At 42.4% G+C, this 21,308-nt stretch overlaps 5 protein-coding genes across 5 annotated transcripts; 1 reads left to right on the forward strand and 4 right to left on the reverse strand.

The window, feature by feature from the left end:
- Positions 1-288: 288 nt before the first annotated feature.
- Positions 289-878, reverse strand: K441DRAFT_535814 (acetyltransferase; the record flags this gene model as incomplete). Its single annotated transcript, XM_067642390.1, has 2 exons — positions 289-782; positions 839-878. The coding sequence occupies 2 exons, from the start codon at positions 876-878 to the stop codon at positions 289-291; spliced, it is 534 nt and encodes a 177-aa protein (XP_067509262.1).
- A 657-nt stretch (positions 879-1,535) lies between these two features.
- Positions 1,536-2,801, reverse strand: K441DRAFT_601696 (uncharacterized protein; the record flags this gene model as incomplete). The annotated part of the gene is made up of 2 exons (XM_067645238.1): positions 1,536-1,827; positions 1,915-2,801. The coding sequence occupies 2 exons, from the start codon at positions 2,799-2,801 to the stop codon at positions 1,536-1,538; spliced, it is 1,179 nt and encodes a 392-aa protein (XP_067509263.1).
- Positions 2,802-3,016: 215 nt separating this feature from the next.
- K441DRAFT_601699 (apses transcription factor-like protein) lies at positions 3,017-6,313 on the forward strand. The gene is made up of 3 exons (XM_067645239.1): positions 3,017-3,441; positions 3,506-5,204; positions 5,268-6,313. The coding sequence occupies exons 1-3, from the start codon at positions 3,268-3,270 to the stop codon at positions 5,996-5,998; spliced, it is 2,604 nt and encodes an 867-aa protein (XP_067509264.1). The 5' UTR covers positions 3,017-3,267; the 3' UTR covers positions 5,999-6,313.
- A 1,970-nt stretch (positions 6,314-8,283) lies between these two features.
- Positions 8,284-12,701, reverse strand: K441DRAFT_702586 (putative cation transporting ATPase). The gene is made up of 3 exons (XM_067653412.1): positions 9,371-12,701; positions 9,178-9,314; positions 8,284-9,123 (listed from the first exon to the last, which is right to left on the reverse strand). Exons 1-3 carry the CDS (start codon positions 12,668-12,670, stop codon positions 8,652-8,654), a joined length of 3,909 nt encoding a protein of 1,302 aa, XP_067509265.1. The 5' UTR covers positions 12,671-12,701; the 3' UTR covers positions 8,284-8,651.
- Positions 12,702-20,855: 8,154 nt separating this feature from the next.
- K441DRAFT_651970 (uncharacterized protein) lies at positions 20,856-21,064 on the reverse strand. The gene has a single exon (XM_067647288.1). The coding sequence runs from the start codon at positions 21,047-21,049 to the stop codon at positions 20,888-20,890; it is 162 nt and encodes a 53-aa protein (XP_067509266.1). The 5' UTR covers positions 21,050-21,064; the 3' UTR covers positions 20,856-20,887.
- Positions 21,065-21,308: the final 244 nt, after the last annotated feature.

Consider the following 21,308-nt stretch of genomic DNA (forward strand, 5'->3'; position numbering starts at 1 on the left):
TTTCTATACCTGGCACTATATGGAGTGTGGTAAATGAGCGAAACACGACTTTACATGGGGATGTAAAAACTAACGATAATCAAAAAAGGGTTTATGTTTAGACACAATGACACGTTACCCTAGGCGGCGTAACGTGAAAAGGCCTACCCGAATTGCTATCTAGGGGATTTGGGTCTTAGAAGCGAAGTTAGACATACTGAGGGAACATATTGTCGCGCGACTTCGGGTAGTGATCGGGTACCCATTGATATCAAAAAGCCCTTCCAACTATTTCCCCGCCTATTCGCTTCACTCTTTCCCCCCAGCTAATGTATTTAGCGCGTCACCATCGACTCTCAACCCTACCCACTCAGACATCCTCTTCGCTCCTAATGCTTCATAGAAGTCTAAGCTTGGCTTATTCCAGTTCAGGCACGACCACTCAAGTCTACCGCCATGGATATTTACAACTTCCTTCGCCAGCTCTCGTATGAGAGCCTTCCCGTACCCTCGCTTGCGGTACTTTGGCTTCACGAACAAGTCTTCTAGGTAGATGCCGGGAGCGGCGCGCCAGGTGCTGTAGTTGTGAAAGTATAGTGCCATGCCTGCCACTTCGCCCTCTGGAGCTGTGAGGAGAAGTGTCTTTGCATAGCCTGAGTTCTGGGTTGAAGGAGAGGAAGTATTGTTTGAGCTCGGTGCAAAGGAGAGGGTCCGAGCGAGAGATTCTTCGGTAGCGACAACCGAAGAAGTAGCATTCTCGTATGCAGCGAGCTCATGGATTAGTGAGAGTATAGTTGGAACATCTGGAATGAATGTGAATTAGCGGAGTTAAGGTGCAATTGCAAGTGGGGTTAAGAACCTTCACGTGTGGCGGGGCGAATTGTGTATTCGGAAGCCATCTGAACTAGAATGGTGAACTGGGAGGGTGATTCAGGAATTGGAACGTTGGTTGCTTTATATTCATGAAGATGGCAGAACACGCCCTTTGGTCAAAGAAATGGAGGATGACAGATTTGAGTTACTTACCGCCGGAAGTTGCCGATTCGATAAAATGATTTGAAAAATCAGAAAAATCAGCGAAAAATTATAAAAAATTGTAAATGCTTACAGTTTCCAGTAATCCAAGGTCCAATGTGACATTTAATATGAAATGACACCTCCAAGAGCCTTTTAGGATGCCCGAGTGCCATCCAGTGTATTTTTGGATTTAGGATCGCAAGTCATGCCTTTGGGGAATTTAGCTCATAAGAGAAACTAGAGGTGGATAATAGCTAGTCTTCCGGAAGGCATGAGTTCTTACTCCTTGGATATTTTGCAGAAGTTTCCTTCTACTTTTAAACCCTCAGTTTAATGGCATGCTCTCCGGAGCGTCTTCCGCGGCTCCGATGGGTAAATCGCTGTTATCGGATTGATAGAGCCCGTTTGCACACTTACCATTACTGCGTAGAAGGCTGTTCGGTGAAAGATTCCAGTGTCCAGCTTTTGGACTGCTTACTCTATTGGGCTCCAGCTTTGTATCTGTATTTTACCCTTTTCTGACCGCGGAACGGTTGACGCTATCCACGAGGTGTACTAAGAGTTTGTATAAGTTTCCCTTTACTGTTAACACCTTCGAAAACGAAGTTATCCACAGGAACAGAAAAGGGCCTGGGATTCAGCTTCTTAAGCGAGCCCCATTCTACCTGCCATGTCTTCCGAATTGGGTCCCATGTCAATTTACAGCATTGGGCTGATACCCTTGCGTACAGTCTTCTCATGAAACGTTTTGTGATATTGTGCGGTCGATCTTTTCCGCGCGGTACATCGGCGAAACTCGGAGTTTTGAATGTCAGCCCGTTTTCCAAGATTCTAATTCTGTATGCTTGCAATGCCATGTCCCAGGATCTGTTCACATTCGAAGTGTTTCCTAGTGCTGGAAAGCGAACAACGCTCGACTGTCGGGCAAGATACGAATCTCCAAGTCGCTGGGTCTGCGAACGATCGGTTCCCACGGGTCGTCTCGGGATCAACCCTTCCCATGCAATATTCCCAGCAGCTAACCCGTATAATCTATCCCACTCGTGGTTTGGCAAAGGTGGTAAAACCTTTTCCATTGTGGACTTATACCATCGTAGAACAATATTCCGTGCTCGTTTGATTGCCATTGGTCTGGCCCAAATGTTCTTAATTGGCGCCACTACTTTGCTAGCCCTGAGTATGGATCGCACAGGGTTGTGAACAGAAATGGATTGCTGGCTTTTGATGACCGCCTTCAATTTGGGGTATTTGTTAGATATTTCGTATTCATACTCAGTTTTGGATATTTTTCGAGGCGCAGTAAAGAATGATAAGGCAGTTTTATCACTGTGGTAAAGTTGTTGCAAAGGTGCTTTGAGTAGAGCAGCGTAACTTTTCAACATAGCTTCAACCGTGATAGAATCGGCCGGAACTTCAGCCTTGAGGAGATGTCCTAGAAGTTCGTGCCTCCTTTTGCCAATTCGACCGTACGTATGGAGAAGCACTTTCTCGAGGCAACTTATATCACCATTGTTAGCTCGGCGTAGAACTGTGAGAGCTTTACGGCCCTCCATTTGCTTTTTTATAGCTCGCTCTCTTATTATATATGGCCTCAGGCGTTTGTATGGTTTCGTGCCAGTTTCCCATGACGGAAGAGATCTTGCGGCCGGTTGGTACGCTTTGAAGCGAGAGATGATATGTTTTCGGAAGTAGAGGCGTGCAGCAGAGTCGGGAAGGTAGGTTGTCTCTCTGAGAAGGGCGCGAAACAGGTGAATTGGCGGGAGTTTTGAAGCTCGTTTGATTAAAGAGAGCCATTTAGATGGCATGACCCCAGTGGTATCGGGGTGCTACTAGGACGGTAGCAGGAGCGTCGCTGGTGAGGATGTCGTGGATGTATAGTGACGAGAATATTGACAACGTATTAGCTGGACAAGATTTAATTGGTGAAGGACAGAGGCTAGCTCAAAGCAGCGGTCGAGCACAGGCGACGCGCGCACCTCCACCAAGAAAACGCGCGAGTCGACCGCCCGGCGCTCCATCACGACTTGCCAAATTAACCACGGCCATCCACCATCGTCGCGATCGTGTAATACGCCCTCCTGGCACGTCTCCTTTCACTGAGACTGTCACAGCGATCACACCTGTGGAATTCGCGGGTAGCGCCAAAGGCCTAGTTACATTCCCTTACCCGTTCGCAGTCTTCACCCCTCGCGGGTCCGTCATGTTCACTGCAGCTTGACCACCAAACCCCGCAGAATCTGCCTCTCTACTCCTCTCCTGTCGCTCAGCACTATGCAAGTCGCGCTTTCATCCTTGGCATCATCATTTCCCCCAGCCGCTCCCTCGCAGCCCATCATGTACAACAACTCGCCCCATAGCATGATCGTGCAGTCCTCCGGATACAGGAGTTTCTCTGATGCCAATGGTTTCTCTCAGCATCAAATGGAGAAACCCCAGATATATACGGTATGCTGCGCGCCATCTAGCCCATTCACAACTCACGTTTTGCTAACGCTCTCCCGCTGCCAAGGCCGTTTATTCGGGCGTATCAGTCTACGAAATGGAAGTAAACCGTGTCGCCGTTATGAGAAGACGTTCCGACTCCTGGTTAAATGCGACGCAGATCCTCAAAGTCGCCGGCGTGGACAAGGGCAAGCGCACAAAGGTCTTGGAGAAGGAGATTTTGACCGGAGAACACGAGAAGGTTCAAGGTGGCTATGGAAAATACCAAGGAACATGGATCAATTATCGCCGTGGAAGGGAATTCTGTCGGCAGTACGGTGTGGAGGATATTCTGAGGCCTCTGCTGGACTACGACATGAGCGCCGACGGAAGCGCCGGTCAAGGAATTGACACCCCTACTAAGGAGCAAGCTATGGCTGCAAACCGGAAAAGGTTCTACACAGCAAGTATGGATGGCCGCACTAATAGCCAAAACATCGGCGGAACATTCTTCTCTAATATCTCCTCGACGGCATCAAGCGCGCTTGCCGCAATGAATAAGGTGGCAAGAATGAATTCCCCTGCACCGAGACCTGGGAGCTCGCAACGAAGACCTGGAAATACCAGTGGTCGACCTCCACAGCCGCCGATGGGGAGTCAAGAATCTTTTAGAGCAAGCCAACAGAGCGTACCTAGCCTGTCGTCAGAGCGAAGCTTTGGTGCGAATGGGATAAGTGACTCCGCTTATGGGACTCAAGGACAGTTTGCCGAAAATCATATGGACGGACATGCAGAGTCGCAGGAACCTCCACGAAAGCGGATGCGGCCGTCAAGCCAGGAAGAATCATTCTCTCAGCCAAACGGAGCCGAGGTTTCGATGCGTGAGGGAACGCCTACAGAGCCAAATGAGTCTTTCGTATACCAACAAGCCGGACATAACGTCTCGACAGCTGACGGTGACGTTCCGACCGCATTACCTCCACTTCCTCCACCGAGTGACAAGCTATCAGAAGAGAAACAGGCCATCTTAACGGACCTTTTCGCAGATCAATCTCGAACTGATTTCACAAACCACCCCGCAATCCTCCATCTTTCGGGCTCAGACCTCGACATGCCAATCGATAATACTGCAAACACAGCGTTGCACTGGGCGGCTACATTAGCTCGAGTTTCACTTATGCGGTTGCTCGTCTCTAAAGGCGCCAACATGTTTCGAGGGAATGCCGCTGGGCAAACCCCTTTAATGAGTGCAGTTTCAGTAAATAACAGTCTTGACCATAGTTGCTTCCCAGAGACACTTGAAATATTAGCGCCTCTTATAGAGCTACGAGATGCGCAAGGCAGGACGATCCTCCACCATATCGCGGTCACTTGCGCAATCAAAGGTCGAGCAGCATCTAGCAAGTATTATCTTGAAGCTCTCCTCGAATATCTTGTACGAAGCATGAGTCAACCGAGCAGTCAAACAGTATCGTTCGATGGCGGAAATGTCAAGCCAATAGGCCTCATGAGATTCATGCAAGAGATGGTCAACGCCAGAGACAAAGCCGGCAATACGGCATTAAATCTAGCAGCTCGTATCGGCAACCGCAGCATAATTCAGCAACTGTTAGAAGTGCAAGCAGATGCCACAATACCAAATTACAAGGGTATGAGACCCATTGACTTTGGTGTTGGAACGGAGGTGGAACGGAGTGATATGCCACCGATGAGCCAGATAAGCTCACCTAGTAAGAGCAAGGCGCCGTTAAGTAGAGTTGAGGAGACGAGCAGAGAAATGATGCCGCGTAAGTGCTAAATCTTTTATTTCCTAACTCTAATGTCGTTCCTAAGTTAACCCACGACTCTAGTTTTCACATCCTTCCTTTCCAATGCCAGCTCCCAGTACGCTGCGGAAACACGGCTAAAACAAGACTCAATCGACCGCATCAACACCACAATTCGCGAGCTATCCGCCCTCCAAAAATCCGAATCCGCCCGCCTCGAGGCTCTACGAACCCGTATGCGCGCTCGTTCCGATCGCGCCCAACGCATCCTTAACCTACGCCGGTGGCTTGATACCCAGCGGCGGGCCCTCAGCGTCGCCGACCCATCAAGCTTGCAAGGCGCGGGGAAGGTCAAGGTCGGCGACGCAGACAAGGAGGGCGCGGGGGTCAGTATCAGGCTTGACGATCTACCCGAGCATGTGCGGCAGGTGGTCAGGAGTTTAAACTTACCGCCGTCATCGTCACCCGACTTTCTCAAGGCTCCAATACCGCCGATCGACACGACGAGCTTGTCTGGCCCGCAGCAGGCCTACCTCGCACATCTACCTAGCTTAGGCGTACTTAGAAGTAGGCTAGAGGCGTACGCTAAGAATAATGCAAGTCTAGCGGCGCGGAGTAAGGCGCTAAAGCAGAAGGACGGAGAACTAGAGGCTATGTATCGGAAGGTGGTAAGCCTGTGTACGGGGGTTGAGGAAGGGCGAGTGGATGAAGTAGTAGGAGGGCTAGTCGCGGCTGTGGAGAGTGAGACGGCGGACGGAGTCGATGTGGGGCGGGTGAGAGAATTTTTAAGGAAGGTGGAGGGAGTGGAAGGATAATACCTTGGAAAATGTATTCCTTGTACCAGAAGAAGCATTGGAACGACACTACGAGAATTCCTACCCGGGAGCTCGAGCTGATATGGATATGAATTATATGGAGTCAACACAACAATGTCACAGTACGGCCTGAGTTTGGCATGGTTGAATATGCTCATGTTTATGGTCATGTGCATATTCTTGGACTGGTGTGAGCGCTGCTTACCTTTCAACGAACAAGAGTTTCGTTGTTGTTGGAAAGCTGACCATCCAGAGTATCTTTTCAACTTATACTAGCTTCAGCGATATTCGTAAAAATACACGCCCGCATTTAACACACTTTGCAGTTCTGGTGCTGAGCCTCAACCTCAACCCCCAAGGAAAGTATAAGCAAGTTGATGCTACATTCTCCTCCGGCGGGATTTCCGAGGCTGTGAACTGGGGATTACGGAAGTACTAGATTAGACATGCTTATGCAGAGATCTGCTTCAAAATTAGGCACACGTAGAGAGCGCTAGGCCTTGATGCAAGGTCCAGCCCCCTTGAGCGGGTCGTGTTGTTAAAAGCGTGTCCTGATAGACTAATGGCGTCAAATCCGGTTAGGAATTGACAAGGTATGTATGTGTGCGGTTAATTAAATGTTGGGGATTTAGTCTATTGCTAGAAATATTCCTAAGATGTGGTGCTCAAGGAAGCTCACCCCCGGTTCGAAGCAATCGGCATTGCTTGCTGAAGGCGCCATAAGTACGCATACTCACCCCGACTTCCATTAGTTCCGTACCGCATGGGCCGTCCTGCCTACATTGCATCTTCAACCAGAGGTTGGATGAGAACAAATTGTCTGCCTCTGCTCTTACTCAACATTATCGCTATATAAAGTGCTTACTATGTTCTGTTAGTAAGGACTACTAGCCACAGCACCTATATAGCTCAGAGCCATTTAAAGATGAAGCTCCATCCCAAAGAAAACCAAACTAAAATGGACTCTACTCATCTTGCTCCAAAGCGCGGATACATACTTGGCTTAAATGAGAAAATTTGCAATCGCAGATACGCATTATGTTCTTAGGACGTTCAGGACGATCCTTCATCTGCTCTACCATGTAGTCCCGAAGTGCTATCTCTAGCGTCTTCCGTTTTTCCTCGGAGTAAGAGCAGGTAGCTTCATCAAGCATGCGGAGGGCGAATTTAACTTTTGGGCTGTGAAACCTAGCAGCGTGTTCCAGATAGCTCCTCTGTTCCTCGTCATCCCTAGCCTTCGGAAAACCTCACGCATTCCTTTGGCCTAGGAAGCCGAATCCCAGATTGTCCCGTCATAGATTAAGCTGACTTTGCTGATGCGAGGACAGTAATGAACTAAGACATTGAGCTGCCGTCTCCAGTCACTAAGTTTTGTCGCTGTTAGAGATTTAAAGGGAGCAGCAATGCTACTCAATTTAGCTTCCGTAGCAGAGGTCTGGTATTTCAGAACAACGTTCCTGGGGTAGTTGGGCTGGGGATGTGTGATCGTGTAGAAACGCGAGGTTACACTGAGGGTTATCCATGAACCGTATCTCATTCCCATATAAGATTCTAGACCCCTCATGGTGAAGGAGCTTGTTCACCCTCGGGATTGAGAGGCTAACTTTCTCTAAGCTAGTGTTACTCGAAGTGATGTGGTAAGTTGCATTGAATCTTATAATTGAAGTTCCGGTGCACTTGACTCCGTAGGACGCTGACGGCTTCCTCTCGGTACGCTCGACATCTGGTTTTCTCCAGCAATTATGTATCAAGAGCGGACCTTGCGGCAAAAAGGTACCAACAGACCAGTTTCCGCGCTTTTGAATAGTCAGTTGTGTCTAAAGAATTTGTGGGTTCTTTGACCAACTCCAGAATTTTGAGCACACTGGATTCTTACTAAGTTTGACGCTGGATTGCGAGGGCACAAGTTTTTCCCGTGGGTGCTTGCGGCGAGGTGGCGGAGAGCTTGAAAGTGAGTGAACCACGGCAGGTTTAACTACGTGTTTTGCAACAGCCGGCTTTCTGGACTGTTCCTCAGTTGAGGTCTCTTCTGTGGCTACAACTGGTACAGGTACGTTCTCTCTCTCAGCCTCAGCTTCTTCAGTTACTTCACCTTATTTCTAGTTAATTTATTTGCCCAGAAAAAACAATAATGTCCAATTTCAATGTTGCGGTATTCTGATCATAGAGATTTTCTTTCCCTGAGTGACCACCGAGTGCCAGTGGTCTTATCAATATTCAATATCAGTATGAGGCCGTATTGGTATTGATACTGAATAGTAATTCAAATATTGAATATTTTGCCAAGCCTCTACACAAATATAAGCTGCGAACAGTGGATATACTATTGATATTGAATATTAAACGTCAATATTTAATATCCAATAATCATTAATCAATACTGAATATTGATAAGAGCACTGGGAGACTGAGTAGTTGAGATAAAGTAGAGATAAGACAAGGCAAAAAAGAATTGACACTCATGTCACCGGTATCTGCTCCAGGTAGAGGTGGGCTCCGCAGACGTGGAGTGAGCTCAGAAGGGAGTACGGCAGATATTCAACGTCATGTCAACGTACCTAGTGGGGTGTATCAGACGTAAATAATTAAGAGAAGAGAAATAAATGCTGAATTATTGTACCAACCCGGCTACCGTCTACGTCTACATCTACGTCTAACTCGACGTTACCTTCTCCTCAGCTTCAATCTTCTTCCTCTCTGCCTCCTCTGCCTCTTCTTTCTTCCTCTGCTCTTCCCTCTCTAACTGATCCTTCCTCCGAATCGCAATATCTTTCGGCCGGAAATCACTAAATAGCTGCTTCAGCACCTTCTCAATAATCCAACATCCCGCATAGTCCAGAACCATGACTACCGTTAGCGTTGCTTTGAATTCAGTGCTAAATGGTACCAGCTTCAACCTTTCGTTAATTTCGGGAATGAATTCCGTAGCGCAAGAGAATGCAACTCCGGAGACGAGGACAAGACCCCAATACATGCCTTTATTCTCGCGGATGCCTTCCCGGAAGGGACGACCTTGATAATTTATGGCGAATGTGGAGATCTGTTGGATGAGTTGAAGGAGGTAGATGGCACTGTTCAGAAGAGAAGGTTCAAATTCGCCTTCCAGGTCGATGTTGTCTTTCTTACTACTTAGGGGTTAGTTTCACAGCTGAGTATCGAGTTTTAGATAGAGAACTTACGGCTCAATGCGTTGTACATATTGGGAAATGTAGATTAGCGTTACAATGTGGATTGCGAATTGGCCCAGGACAGAGCCAATGATATAGAAATTAAATATATTGTATTGAGGACGCTCTTTGGAGAGTTGTTCGACAGGCTAGGGGATGAAGTTAGCATCGAACGTGCCTTAAATATAGAGCTGACCTAACTTACCCTAGCCCGAGAAATAGAAAGGAAGCAAACGCTCATCATCATGCCGCTGATCGTAACTTGACCATCACCAAATTTAATACCATCGAGATATAAAACGCTCAAGCTGTAGGCACTAATGAGACAGTTCAAGGCGAGTATTTTGTACATCTGAATAGTTGCGACTAAGGTGCATCGCCCTTGGCGGATGATGTTCGGGATTGCAATGACGTTAGCCAGCTTGCTGGTAAAGGGCGCGGCAACTGAGGCGTCGCCAAGTTTGATGGTAGGAGGTTCACTATCATCAAGCTCTTGATTCATCATTGACTGGGTTAGCTTATCTGCTAGTCCTTGAGCTGGATTCCGAGGATCCTTTGGTTGGTTGGACTGCTGAAGGGCCTTGGCTCCAGGTGTTGTGATTGTAGGGATTCCATTAGCCTCTTTTGCGTCAGCACTGTTAGCAATAGCCCCAGCGGCATTTTTCTTCTCTGCTTCTCGAAGCATGGCCTTCTCATAATGTGGGTTTTGTGGGCCAGGAGGGTAGATGTGTGCGATCATAATTGGAACGGGAGGAACTGGCTGGTTAAAGCGTTGCATGAGTTGGCATTGCTTTTCGTAAACCTCTTTCATCTTTGTTGTCCTAAAATGCTCTGCGATCTTATCCAGATCCTCTTTCGTACCGTTAAGAAGAGCAACGCCGATGTGGGCTTGCTTCAGCGCTCCTACATCGTTTGTTCCATCGCCACACATTAGAGTAGTGTAACCGCAATCCTTAAGTCCAAGCAAGATCTCTTCCTTTTGTTTAGGGGAGACACGCGCGTAGACCCATGCGTGTCGTAGGAGTTGGCTCCAGGCCTTTTGGTCCTTGAACTTTGCTAGCGCATATCCAGTGACGCAAATATCTTTCGTGTCCAAGATCGCACGGTCTAAGGGATGGGTGGGATCAACTGGGATGCTCACTTTGTCGTCAATGCTTCGCCAGACGAGGTTTTCTCCAGAGTCATCATTCTCGGGCGCGTCCAAAACTAGACAATCTCGGTCAACGATCTCGACCTGGCGGGCAACGTGCACAGCGGTTAGTGGGTTGTCGCCGGTAATCATTACCACGCGATGGCTGCTCTCATTGAGCATGCGTACAGCTTGCTTGGCATCATCCTTTAACGGACATTGCAAAACTAAAAACCCTGCGAATGTCAAGTCGCACTCAACGTCTTCTCGTTTGAGATCGTTAATGCGGTTCTGGCCGAATTCTGAATCCTGAGAAAGGTATTTATATGCGAGAGCGAGGACTCTTCCACCGTTTCTAGTGAAATATTTGAAAGTCTCCTCGTACTTTAGTGGTGTGTGGACCAACATCTTCCGAATTGTCTCCGGAGCGCCTTTAACACCAACAAAAGTGCTTTTAATTTTCCTGTGAGTCTTGTTGTTTGTAACAACCACAGTGGCAACGGAGCTCTGTCTTTTGAGAGCGGAAGAGAATTGAAACCTTCTCCGAATTTGTACAATATCGGCGTGCGTAGTAGATGAAGATCCTTTTTGCGAGGGCATATTTTTGTTCGTAAGCGTGTCATGGGCTCCCAAAGACCAACCTAACGAGGATAGAGTTGCTTTCTCCATCGGCTCTCCAACAATTTCTCCCTCATCCAATTTGACCAAAGCGTGCGCAGTAGCCAAAACAAGAGTAGTTTCAGTACCAACTTCAGCGACTGAGATGACTTCCGTGTGAGCACCGTCTGGTCCTGTTTGAATTCCTGGTTGACCAAGCGATAGACCAGCAATGCCGTCCACCACGAGATCCTCGCCCGTCAATGTTCCGGTCTTGTCGAAGCAAGCAACGTCCACTCTACCGGCAAATGGAATACGGAATGGCTCCGTACAGAAGATGGCGTATCGGCTTAGAGCGGCAAGACTGGTGTTGACAGCGAGACTGAGTTCCATGGGAAGCTCTGGAGGAACGACGCTAGTGATAATGAGAACGCAGTCAAGTAACAGTTTCGAGCGCTTTCGGTCCTTGGCAACACCTTCCTGCCAAACATACCACGATGCGGCAATGGCAAAGATCAATAGGAAGAGGATGAAGAGTAAAGCCTCGACATTGTTCGCCGACACGCGCTCAGTGGAGTAGATCATGGTCCGAACAAGGCTTCCTTGACTAGTCTCGAAGCCTGTCTTCACTACGATTGCGATAGCACCTTTATCCGGTGGCGGTGGTACCCCAGAAGCCAATTTAGGAACAACGTCAAGGTCATCTTCGCTAGATGTTCCATGGGTTACTTGAAGGACCTTAGTGCCGCCGTAGAGGAATGCATGTTTGTCGAGTCCTTCAGGCTCAATTTGCGCATCTCCAGGCCGAAGTTGGACGGAGTCCTTCAGAACTGGAGTACTCTCTCCTGAGAGCATGGCCTCATTCACAATCGCTGATCCTTCGATCAACACCATATCGCATGCCACACCACTGTCTTCCTTTGTTCTTCCCACTGATACCACATCTCCTGGTAAAAGTTTATCGCTCAAAATCTCCTGCCATTTGTTTTGCCGGTAGACTAAAATATCGTAAGGCTTGATGCTCATTCCGCGGAATTCGTTCAAGGTCCGTTGCCGCTGCCAAACAACTGTACTCTCAAAAGCAACCAGCATAAAGAGAGTGAACAGCGAGTAATACCAGTATTCATCCAACATCCAAAGACCCACGCAGAAGATCTGAAAGACAAAGAAGGGCGCTACGGCGTGTTCTTTGAATAGCTCGGTGAATGTAGGAACGGGGATATCGAAGGAGTTATCGCCATAATGTTGTCGAAGGCGCTCAATTTCTGCAGGAGAGCTAAAGCCGCGCGATTGTTGAAAGGTCTTGATGAGTGGTTTGGGTTCCGCATCGAGCGCGTACGACAAAGGCGCGAAGGTCTTCTTCTCAGGGTTGTAGAGGAAACGTCGTTTTTGGAAAAGGAACGAGATGTTCGGCTTTCCTCCAATATTGTCGCGCTTTAGTGGACAGATCTCCGCCGACCCTGCATTCGCCACGGGGATGACCTTGATCAGCTGGGCCGTTCGGATGTCTTTGGCTTTAGTCGTGGTAAAGAGTGACCTTAGGTTAACATTCCAGTGGGTAGTAAGCCAGATCAATGCCTGGATGGAGAAGATGCTTCCTGACCACACGAATGTCCATTCTGACGACTGTATGTGCTTCTCGTATCGCTCCGGGGAGAGGTAGAATGCAAAGAACGCTGGCCAGATGACAAGGAACGGCCAGACATAGGTGTGAAGCGAGAGAGGTAAGGGATTATGGAGACTCGCAGACTTTATCTGCGAGTTGTCGACGAGAGGCATGGCTGCTGAAAAGAATACCGGTCGACGTCAGTTTTCGTGGACTGGCTTTACTCAAGGATTATCAACGCTAAGACTCTTGGCAGCTCTCGAATCATTGAGATCACACTAACCCCGAAGCATCACCGAGTATTTTTTAATGCTAAACGCATACAATTGGTTTAGGGTTACGTGTCTTTTATAATTCCTTAAGAGCCTAAAAGGATATATGTTCTATAATAGTGACCTAATAAATTACTTCTTATACGTTTATTTATCTAGCTAGCCTAAAGTATAGTTAAATTAAATAACTATTTTTTAAAATTATTAAAAACTTATAAAGAGTAAAACTTATATTATAATAGAAAGACCAATTACTCCTCGCGTTATTCTCTCCTAGATTCTACTATATATACGGCCTTATAGGCGTTTATAACTAATAATAAAGACTTTTAGCTTATGATTAATACTAATAAGTTATAATAATTATATATTAGTCTACTGTCACGGAGTAAGTATAAGCGGCGATAATATATATCGGAGTAGATATTATTAAGCTATATACATAAACTATATAATAAAGTTTAGACGTTACGTAAGGAAAGAAGGTAAGAAAACGGGAAGAAAGGGTATATATTGTTAGCTTAGTTGCTTAATTAATACGTATATAGAGTAGAATAGGATTTAAGTAGTAGTCCTGGCAGAACTTAGTAGGATTTAGTAGAACTTAGTGGAATATAGCAGAATATAGCAGATTACCGTTAGATTGCTACAAATTACTATTAGATTACTATCTTGTGGTTAGTCTCTAGTTGCTAAGTTAGTGGAAATAGGTAGATGTGTATAAGGTATTACGAGGGTGTCCTATAACAGTACCCCCCCTTTAAACTTAAGTTTCTACGAGATAGGGTTATAGTAGTTCTAGGTAGAGTTTATAAAAGTCTTTTACGGCTTATATAAGTCCTATAGAGTTAACGGGTTTCTATAAGGGCTTAGTAAAGCCTTTCTATTTTATAAGGTATATATTATAGCTTATACAAATGCCTCTAAACCAAAGCTTATAGAATGCTGTATTATAAAGATACTAAGCTAAAGAGAAGGAAAAGGGGTCGCTAGGACCGATGTAAACAAATATATAGGGTAAGCCGCTAAGGCGCTAGCTTTGGGCGGGCCAATCGCAGGTTGGCAGAATATGGCAGAATTTGGCAGGTAACGTGCGATAGCGCCGTTACATCACCCCCCTCTTTAAAAGAAAGCCTGCCCTTAGGCTTAGTTAGAAATAGGGTAGCACTAGGCTTATAAATATAGAATTATAAAATATAAGATAAGGAGATAAAGGGGATATAAGTATGTCTAAACTAAGTACAAAGGGCGATTGTAGGCTAAGTAAAAGCACTAGGCTAGAACGAGTAGCCGCTAAAAGTCTTAGCACGGATCTAACTAATTAGATAACTTTAACTAGCGGTTAAAGTTCCTAAATATCTGAAATTTTATAGTACTGGCAGAAAACGGCAGAATTCGGCAGATAGCTGTATTAGGGCTTTAGGGCGTTTTTGTCCCTATATTCTTCTAGTAACTTATTATCTTTATTATACTAGCATTCTATCTATTTATCTAGGTACTTTAGGGGTCTAGGCGTATTAGGGTATTAATTATAGAATTCTTTAAGCTTTTAGGGGTAGCCTATAAAGTTCTATATAGGGTATTAGGTTGGGTTAAGATTGTAGCCCTTCTATTAGATATAATATTTTAGTATTCCCTATACTATCTTATAGGCCAGTATTTTGTTAACCTCCTATTTATTATTACCGTTTACTTAAACTAGTAGGGGAGGCTCGTTCTTTTATCTAGGTAATAGGTTATTTATAGCTTTCCGTAACTTATCTAGTAAGAAAATAGGGTAAACCCTAATTAAATCTGGGAGCTTTATCTTATATAAGTTACCTATCTTCTTAAAAACCTTATACGGTCTTACTATCTAGTAGTCTAGCTTATAGCTAGGTCGTTTAGTCTTCCAATTCCTTATTATAACCCAAACTATATTACTAGGGGCAAAATTAGGCTCTTAACAGTGTTTGTTTACCTACTATTTTATTAACTTTTAAGCTTTTTTTAGGTTCTTACGGGCTACCGTCTAGGCTTCCTCCAATCATTTAGCGTACTATTAGGCCTTAGTATAGAATAGCTTCTCTTATACAGTCTGGGGTTCTTTTAGCCTTTTCCAGTTAAAGCTTATATAGGGTGGGTATCCCATTTCTAGCTAAATCGGGGTAAACCCTATAGAGTTATAAGGTAAGGTTACTTGCGCGTAGTCTATTAAGGGTAATAGTTTAGACTAATTGTCCTAAAAATAATTAATAAAGGGCCTAAGCCTCTAGTCTAGGTACTAATTTATAATCTCTATCTAACCGTCTATCTGGGGGTAATAAGCCGTAGAAAGCTTTAGCTTAATACCTAAGATTTAGGTAAACTTATTCTAGAAGGCCGATATAAACTATAGCCTATAATTAGATATAATAATATCTAGTAATCTATAGATTTGGTAGACGTAATAGACATATAGCTAGGCTACTTCTTTAGCATTAATGTTTTTATAATAGGGAATTAAAAACGGGCGTTTACTAAACTGGTTAACTATAACTATAACTATATCGTATCCGTTACGGTTCCTAGGTAGTTTATAAAAGTCTATAAAAATATACTACTAAGAGCGCTCTAGTATTAGGAGTAGCTTAAGTAATTCTAGGGTCTTATCCTAAGGGATTATAGCTCTCTAGTAGTCTTCGCAGTTCTATATATATTAATTAATATTCGCGACTATTCTTAGCCAGTAATAGTAGTAGTTAATAATTTTATGGGTCTTATTCTTGCTAGGGTGTGCTATAGAGACTTAGCAATAAGCTTCGCGGATTAGTTTAGTCTATAAATTATTAATATTAGGGACTATAAGCTACTCCTAGTATAGGAGCAATCCTTCCTCCGTCTTAAAATCGGGGTCCCCTTTTACGGCTTATTCGCAAAGGGCCCTTAAGGCATTAGTCGTGCGGTTTATAGTTAGGAGGCGGTTAATTTGCCCTATTAGCTTATCTAAGGATTCCTCTATTAGTGCTAGCTTGTTTTACTAAAAGTATAGCTCCTTAAGGATTTATAGGTTAAGCTATTCTAAATAAAGGAGGGCGCGCGTCTGATATTAGGTCTTTAGCTTATCCTAGGGTTCTGTATCTTATTCTCTTTAGGTTAAAGTATTAGCCTTAAAGTTTTGCTTACTAAAATAATATATAATTATATAAAAAAAAATAGAAGAGTATTTTAGCCTACTAGGCTTATTATCTAGTAAGCTGTTTTATAGTTATAAAGTACTTTAGGGCTTTATAATTTATATATATCTTAATCCGGAAGTTTATACCGTTAAGCTCTACGCACTATTAGGAGAGTAATTAAATAATAACTAGTATTTCTTTATTATATACTTTATAGTTATACTTAGCTAGGTCTATTATCTTTAAAAAAAAAGCTATAGGGTACTATTTACTGTTTAGATATAACTGTAATAGGATTCCCGCTAGAACCCTATTAAAGGCGTCCATTTCTAGCATTAATTTAAGGTCTAGGTTATAGTAATAAAGAATTAGGGAAGAAATAAGCCGATTCTTTATCTCTTTAAAGGCTTTTATATAGCTATTATTAAAGATAAAAGGTATATCCTTCCTGGTTAGTTATATAAGAGGTTTTACTATAATTCTATATTTACGGATAAACTAGTAGTAGAAGTTACAAAAGCTAAGGAAGGATTAGATTCCTTTTACTATATAAGGGGGCTTCTAGTTTCAGATTACCTTTACCTTCTTAAAGTTGACCTTAATTCCTTCTATAATCACAATAAACCTAAGGTATTTTATACATTTTACCCTAAACTTATATTTCTTAATATTAACTTATAAGCCCGTATTCCGTAGTCTCTCTAGGACCTTCTTAACATAAACTTAATACTTAAGTTTATTATCTAAGTATATAAGAATGTCGTCTAGGTATACCGTGCAGAATTAATTAAGGTAATTAAAAAGAACGTTATTTATATACCTTTAGTACGTAGCTAGTTCGTTTATTAGTCTAAAAGGAAGAACTTTATATTTATAGGAACTATAACGGGTACGGAATATTGTTAAGTCTTTAGATATAGGGTCTATCCTAATTTAGTAAAAAGCTTAGCGGATATTAAGTTTAGTAAAGATCTTTACCTAGCTTAGACATATAAGGGTCTCATTAATTAAAGAAATAAGATACTGGTCCTTTTAGGTAATAGTGTTTAGCTTTTAATAGTTAATATAAAAACAAAGGCCTCTATTAGGCTTTTTTATAAATAAAATAGGGGAAGTAAAAGGGGCTTAACTTAGCTTAATAAACCCTTTATCTAGGTTGTTAATTAAGTACTACTTTATTACTTTTAGCTTATCCATTAATTAATAGTAGAGGGGGCTATAGCCTAGCGAGTTATTAGCTTCTAATTAAATCTTATAATTATACGTCTAGTAGGGGGGTAATTTGTCTAAGGCTGCCTTAAAAAATGCATCCTTATATTCTATATAAATAGTAAAAAAAAGGCGTTTAATTAGTTCCTTATTAGTTTCCTCAGCTAGCCTTTTCTCTCTATTATTAATAATTTAGTTAATTTTATATAGGCTTGTTATAAAGACCTTATTATCCTTCTAGTATATATTAAAGTGGAACGCTATAGCACTAATTATAGCAATGTTTATAGTGGGGGGATTGCCTAATAATAGGGGCGTATGTAACTTTAGGGACTTCTAGAGTATTAGCGTTATTATTACTCCTTTTAGCTCCTGTTATATCTTTTAGAGGTTATCCCTTATATCCTATTAATACGTTCTTTTCTATACTAGTTAAATTCGTGCAATTTAGACATTATCTATATTACTATCTATCCCGCTTTTATATATAGAGTCCTCTTTAAACATAGCGCTTTAGGAGAGTATCTTTATTAGTATAAAGTTCTTTCTAGCTTCGCGGCGGGCATTTTCTTAGGTAAAGGCTAGGTTATGGGCCCGGACATCCTACTAGTAGGTAGAGTTAGCCCTTACGGCTAGTATCTTGCGGTTAGTTTAGATCTCCCTAATAAAGGATAGCAACCTTAGTCTATCCTCTAGCTAAACGAACCATCTTTATTATATATTTAACCAAATATTAAAATAGGATATTTATTTTCGTCTAAGGATTATATTATAGGACCCTAGGTCTAGGATATAAAAGGGGATACTATATTAGCGTTGTCCGTTAAGAGTAATATATAACTTTAAGACGTGGGTAATAGGCCGACCGGCTTAGCCGTTATAGCCTTTTACCTAAATAGGCTTCTCTAGTTAGATGGCTTCTATATTTAGAAACTTAGCAACATTATTTATATAGGTAGTATTTATAAAGGCGAAGCTATTTACTCTAGTGTTAATAAGGGCGGTTATATTAACTCCATATCTATTCCGAGATACTATATATAAAACTATAAAATACTTTCCACCTATTAACTAACTAAGATTAATTTCTTTAAGATTAATAGGGTACCCTAGGGGGGAGTCTTTTCCTAGGGTTCTTCTTTTCCTAACTTATCGGACGTTTCTCCTTCCTCTATCTCCTTAATATTGCCTATATCCTTTAGCTCCGGGCAGGATAAGGTAAAGTAACCCTACTTATTATAGTTATAGTATATGGCCAAGGCAGGGTCAATTAAAGTATTGCGGCGAATACTAGTTAATAGCGTAGTATGTAACTAGTTAGGCGAGGCTTACTAGTGCGTAGTTATAACTTATCTTCCTACTCTAGCTCCTATAGGTATAGCTAGCGAGTTCCAATTATTACGGAGTTGCTTCTACTAATTAGGGTAGGCGTTAATCCGCTTTAGTTCTAAGTCTAATAATAGGTAATAAGCTATAAGTCTTTTATAGGTTAATAGGTTATCTAAGGTTATAGTAATATTTTCTTATAGCCGGATTATTAGCTTATTATATAGGTTTAATTAGTAGTTCTTAAGGGGAACCTAGCCTTCCCCTATAAGGTATAGGAATTAAGTCTAAAATTTAGTAAAGGGTTAGTTTAGTTTTATTATTAGGCGATTATAGTTATAACGGGCATCCTATACTTTATTTAGGTTAATATAAATAGCCGCTAGGTACCGTATTATCTTATTAACAGATATAAATTAGACAGGGGAGTCATCCTTAAACTTGGCTTAAAGGTGCCATTAGGCNTCCCTAGTAGTTTAACTAAAAAGGTAGAGCATTTTAGCTTCTTTAAAAAGAAAATAGTTATAGTTAACGCGGAGCTTTCCTTATACTTAAATCCTCCAATTCTTAAAGATAGGGTCTATCCCGTTAGATAGTAATAGGGGGTTAAAGAGCTTAACGGACTTTAATTACTTTATTATTATATCCGTACTCCCTAGTATATTATATTTANTAGAGTAAATAGGTNNGCTAGGGCTTTANAAAGGGAAAGCTAGGCTATTTTATAGGGCCGTAAGGCTTTTTAGGATCTCTTATAGGGTCTCTTATATATTTCTTACTTTAAGACGATTGGCTTCCTAGCTAGCTGCAAGGGCGCGAATCTACTCGCGTACGTCTATAACGTTATTATTATCTTTAATTTCTAATCCTAATTAGATCTTAGGTTCCTCTCGGGTAAAGGCAGCTCTCTTAGATAAGCTTACTTTAGGTGCCATTATTAGCTTCCTAAGGTTTGTTAGTATTATATGCTTTAATTTTAATTCCGGGGGTATAGGTCCAGTCCTATCTGGCTTATAAGGTGGGATATTATTTAGGCCTTCCCAGGTAATATAGAGTTGTTTTGGTGTCTAAGTATAGCGCGTTAATGCGTTATTGCAGACGAAGTTTCTTTAGGGTGGGATATTATTAAGGCCTTCCCAGGCAAAGTAGGGTGAGCTTAGTATAATATTACGGCTTGTATAAATGCCTCTAAACCGAAGCTTATAGAATACTATATTACAAAGATACTAAGCTAAAAAGAAGAAAAAGGGGTCGCTAGGACCGATATAAATAAATATATAGGGTGAGCCGCTAAGGCGCTAGCTTTGGGCGGGCCAATCGTAGGTCAACAGAATATGGTAGAATTTGGCAGGTAACGTGCGATAGCGCCGTTACAGTATATATATTAGCGTTTCCGTTTATCGTACTTAATATTATTAATTCTTTTAATAAAGTACTCGTTCTTACTATCTACTTTAACTAGTAGGGGAGGGTCCTATATTTATCTAGGTAGAGTATCTAATATAGAGGCGATAGGGTAAGGATTAATATATAGAATACGGGGTGGATTTAAACCAAATTAGGGAGCTTTAGTTAGTAGGCGTAAGAGGAGATAACCTTCTTAACCTTATAAGGGCCAGCATTCTTTTAATTAAGTTTCTTAGTAAGTTATTTTATATTTAGATTTTTTATATCTAGTTAGACGAAGTTATTAATCTAGTAGGCTGGTGCTAGGGTTCGGTTTTTATTTGCTGCGGCTTTATAGATAAATTAGGCCTATATTATCTCGTTAGTAAGGAACTATTATAGTTCCTCTATTTTCTTTATAAATTTATTTACTTTTATAACTTATAAGGCGTAATAAGTAGGGCAAGGAATATTACTAAAGGGTTTAAACCCTATTTATAGATACTAGCCGTAGTTGGCTAGGAATAAGGAGACCTTTATAGTTTCTAAGATAGAATTATTTGCGGTAAAATTAGCGAATATAAGCTAGTTAATCTAGTTATCCTATAAATATAACGTGTATATCTAAATATACTGCTCTATTATAGTATTTATAAGTTCTATTTAGCCGTCCGTTTCTAGGTAATATATAATAGATAGCAGTACTTTAATATAGAGTTAGGTAGTTAGTTCTTTCTAAAATATAAAGATAAACTAGCTGCCTCTATTAGAGAGAATTGTTTTAGGGAGTCTATAGAGTTTCTATACGTAATTTAGAAACAGTTAGGTAACGGCAGGTGTTAATATATTAGGGTAGGCGATTAAGTATCTTATTTTAGATAGTCGGTCTATAACTACTATAATATTTATACAGCCTTTACTTATAGGGAGATTAATAATAAAGTTAATTAAGATATTCTTCTTTTTTTATTTTTTTATTTTTTATATCCAATTGTATTATACTACGTACAATACTGCGCATCAGCGTGGTCGATTAAGCGGCCAGTCCGTAGACTAACCGTCACCCGATTGATCGCCCAAATTTTAGCTGCCCAATCCAGTCAGTCCATGAAGTTATCCGTCTTAATCCGGACTGGATCCGACTGATAGAGCTCTTAGTACCCCTGGATACGCGTAAAAGAGGGGTAGATAGACGCGTTCGCGTTGTTTTTGGTCCGTGCATGGTCCGTGCATTTACTCTTTCCCCCTAAATTCCCCCTAAACTATGCCTAAAAAGGCTTAAAACTAAGCTATGCTGCCCTGTCCGCCGTCTGTAGACGTTTGCAATCGGGCCTTATTAATCAGGCCAATCCGGCAGCTCTAATTAAGAGGCCAATCTGGCCGTCTGAACCTTAACGATCCAGACGTCGGGCAACTAACCACGCTGCTGCGCATGCAGCCTCTAGGCTATGGCGCTATAGTTCTATATACATAAATCCTTT

Source organism: Cenococcum geophilum, assembly GCF_001692895.1.
Source record: "Cenococcum geophilum 1.58 unplaced genomic scaffold K441scaffold_3, whole genome shotgun sequence".
NCBI classification, from domain to species: Eukaryota; Fungi; Ascomycota; class Dothideomycetes; order Gloniales; family Gloniaceae; genus Cenococcum; species Cenococcum geophilum.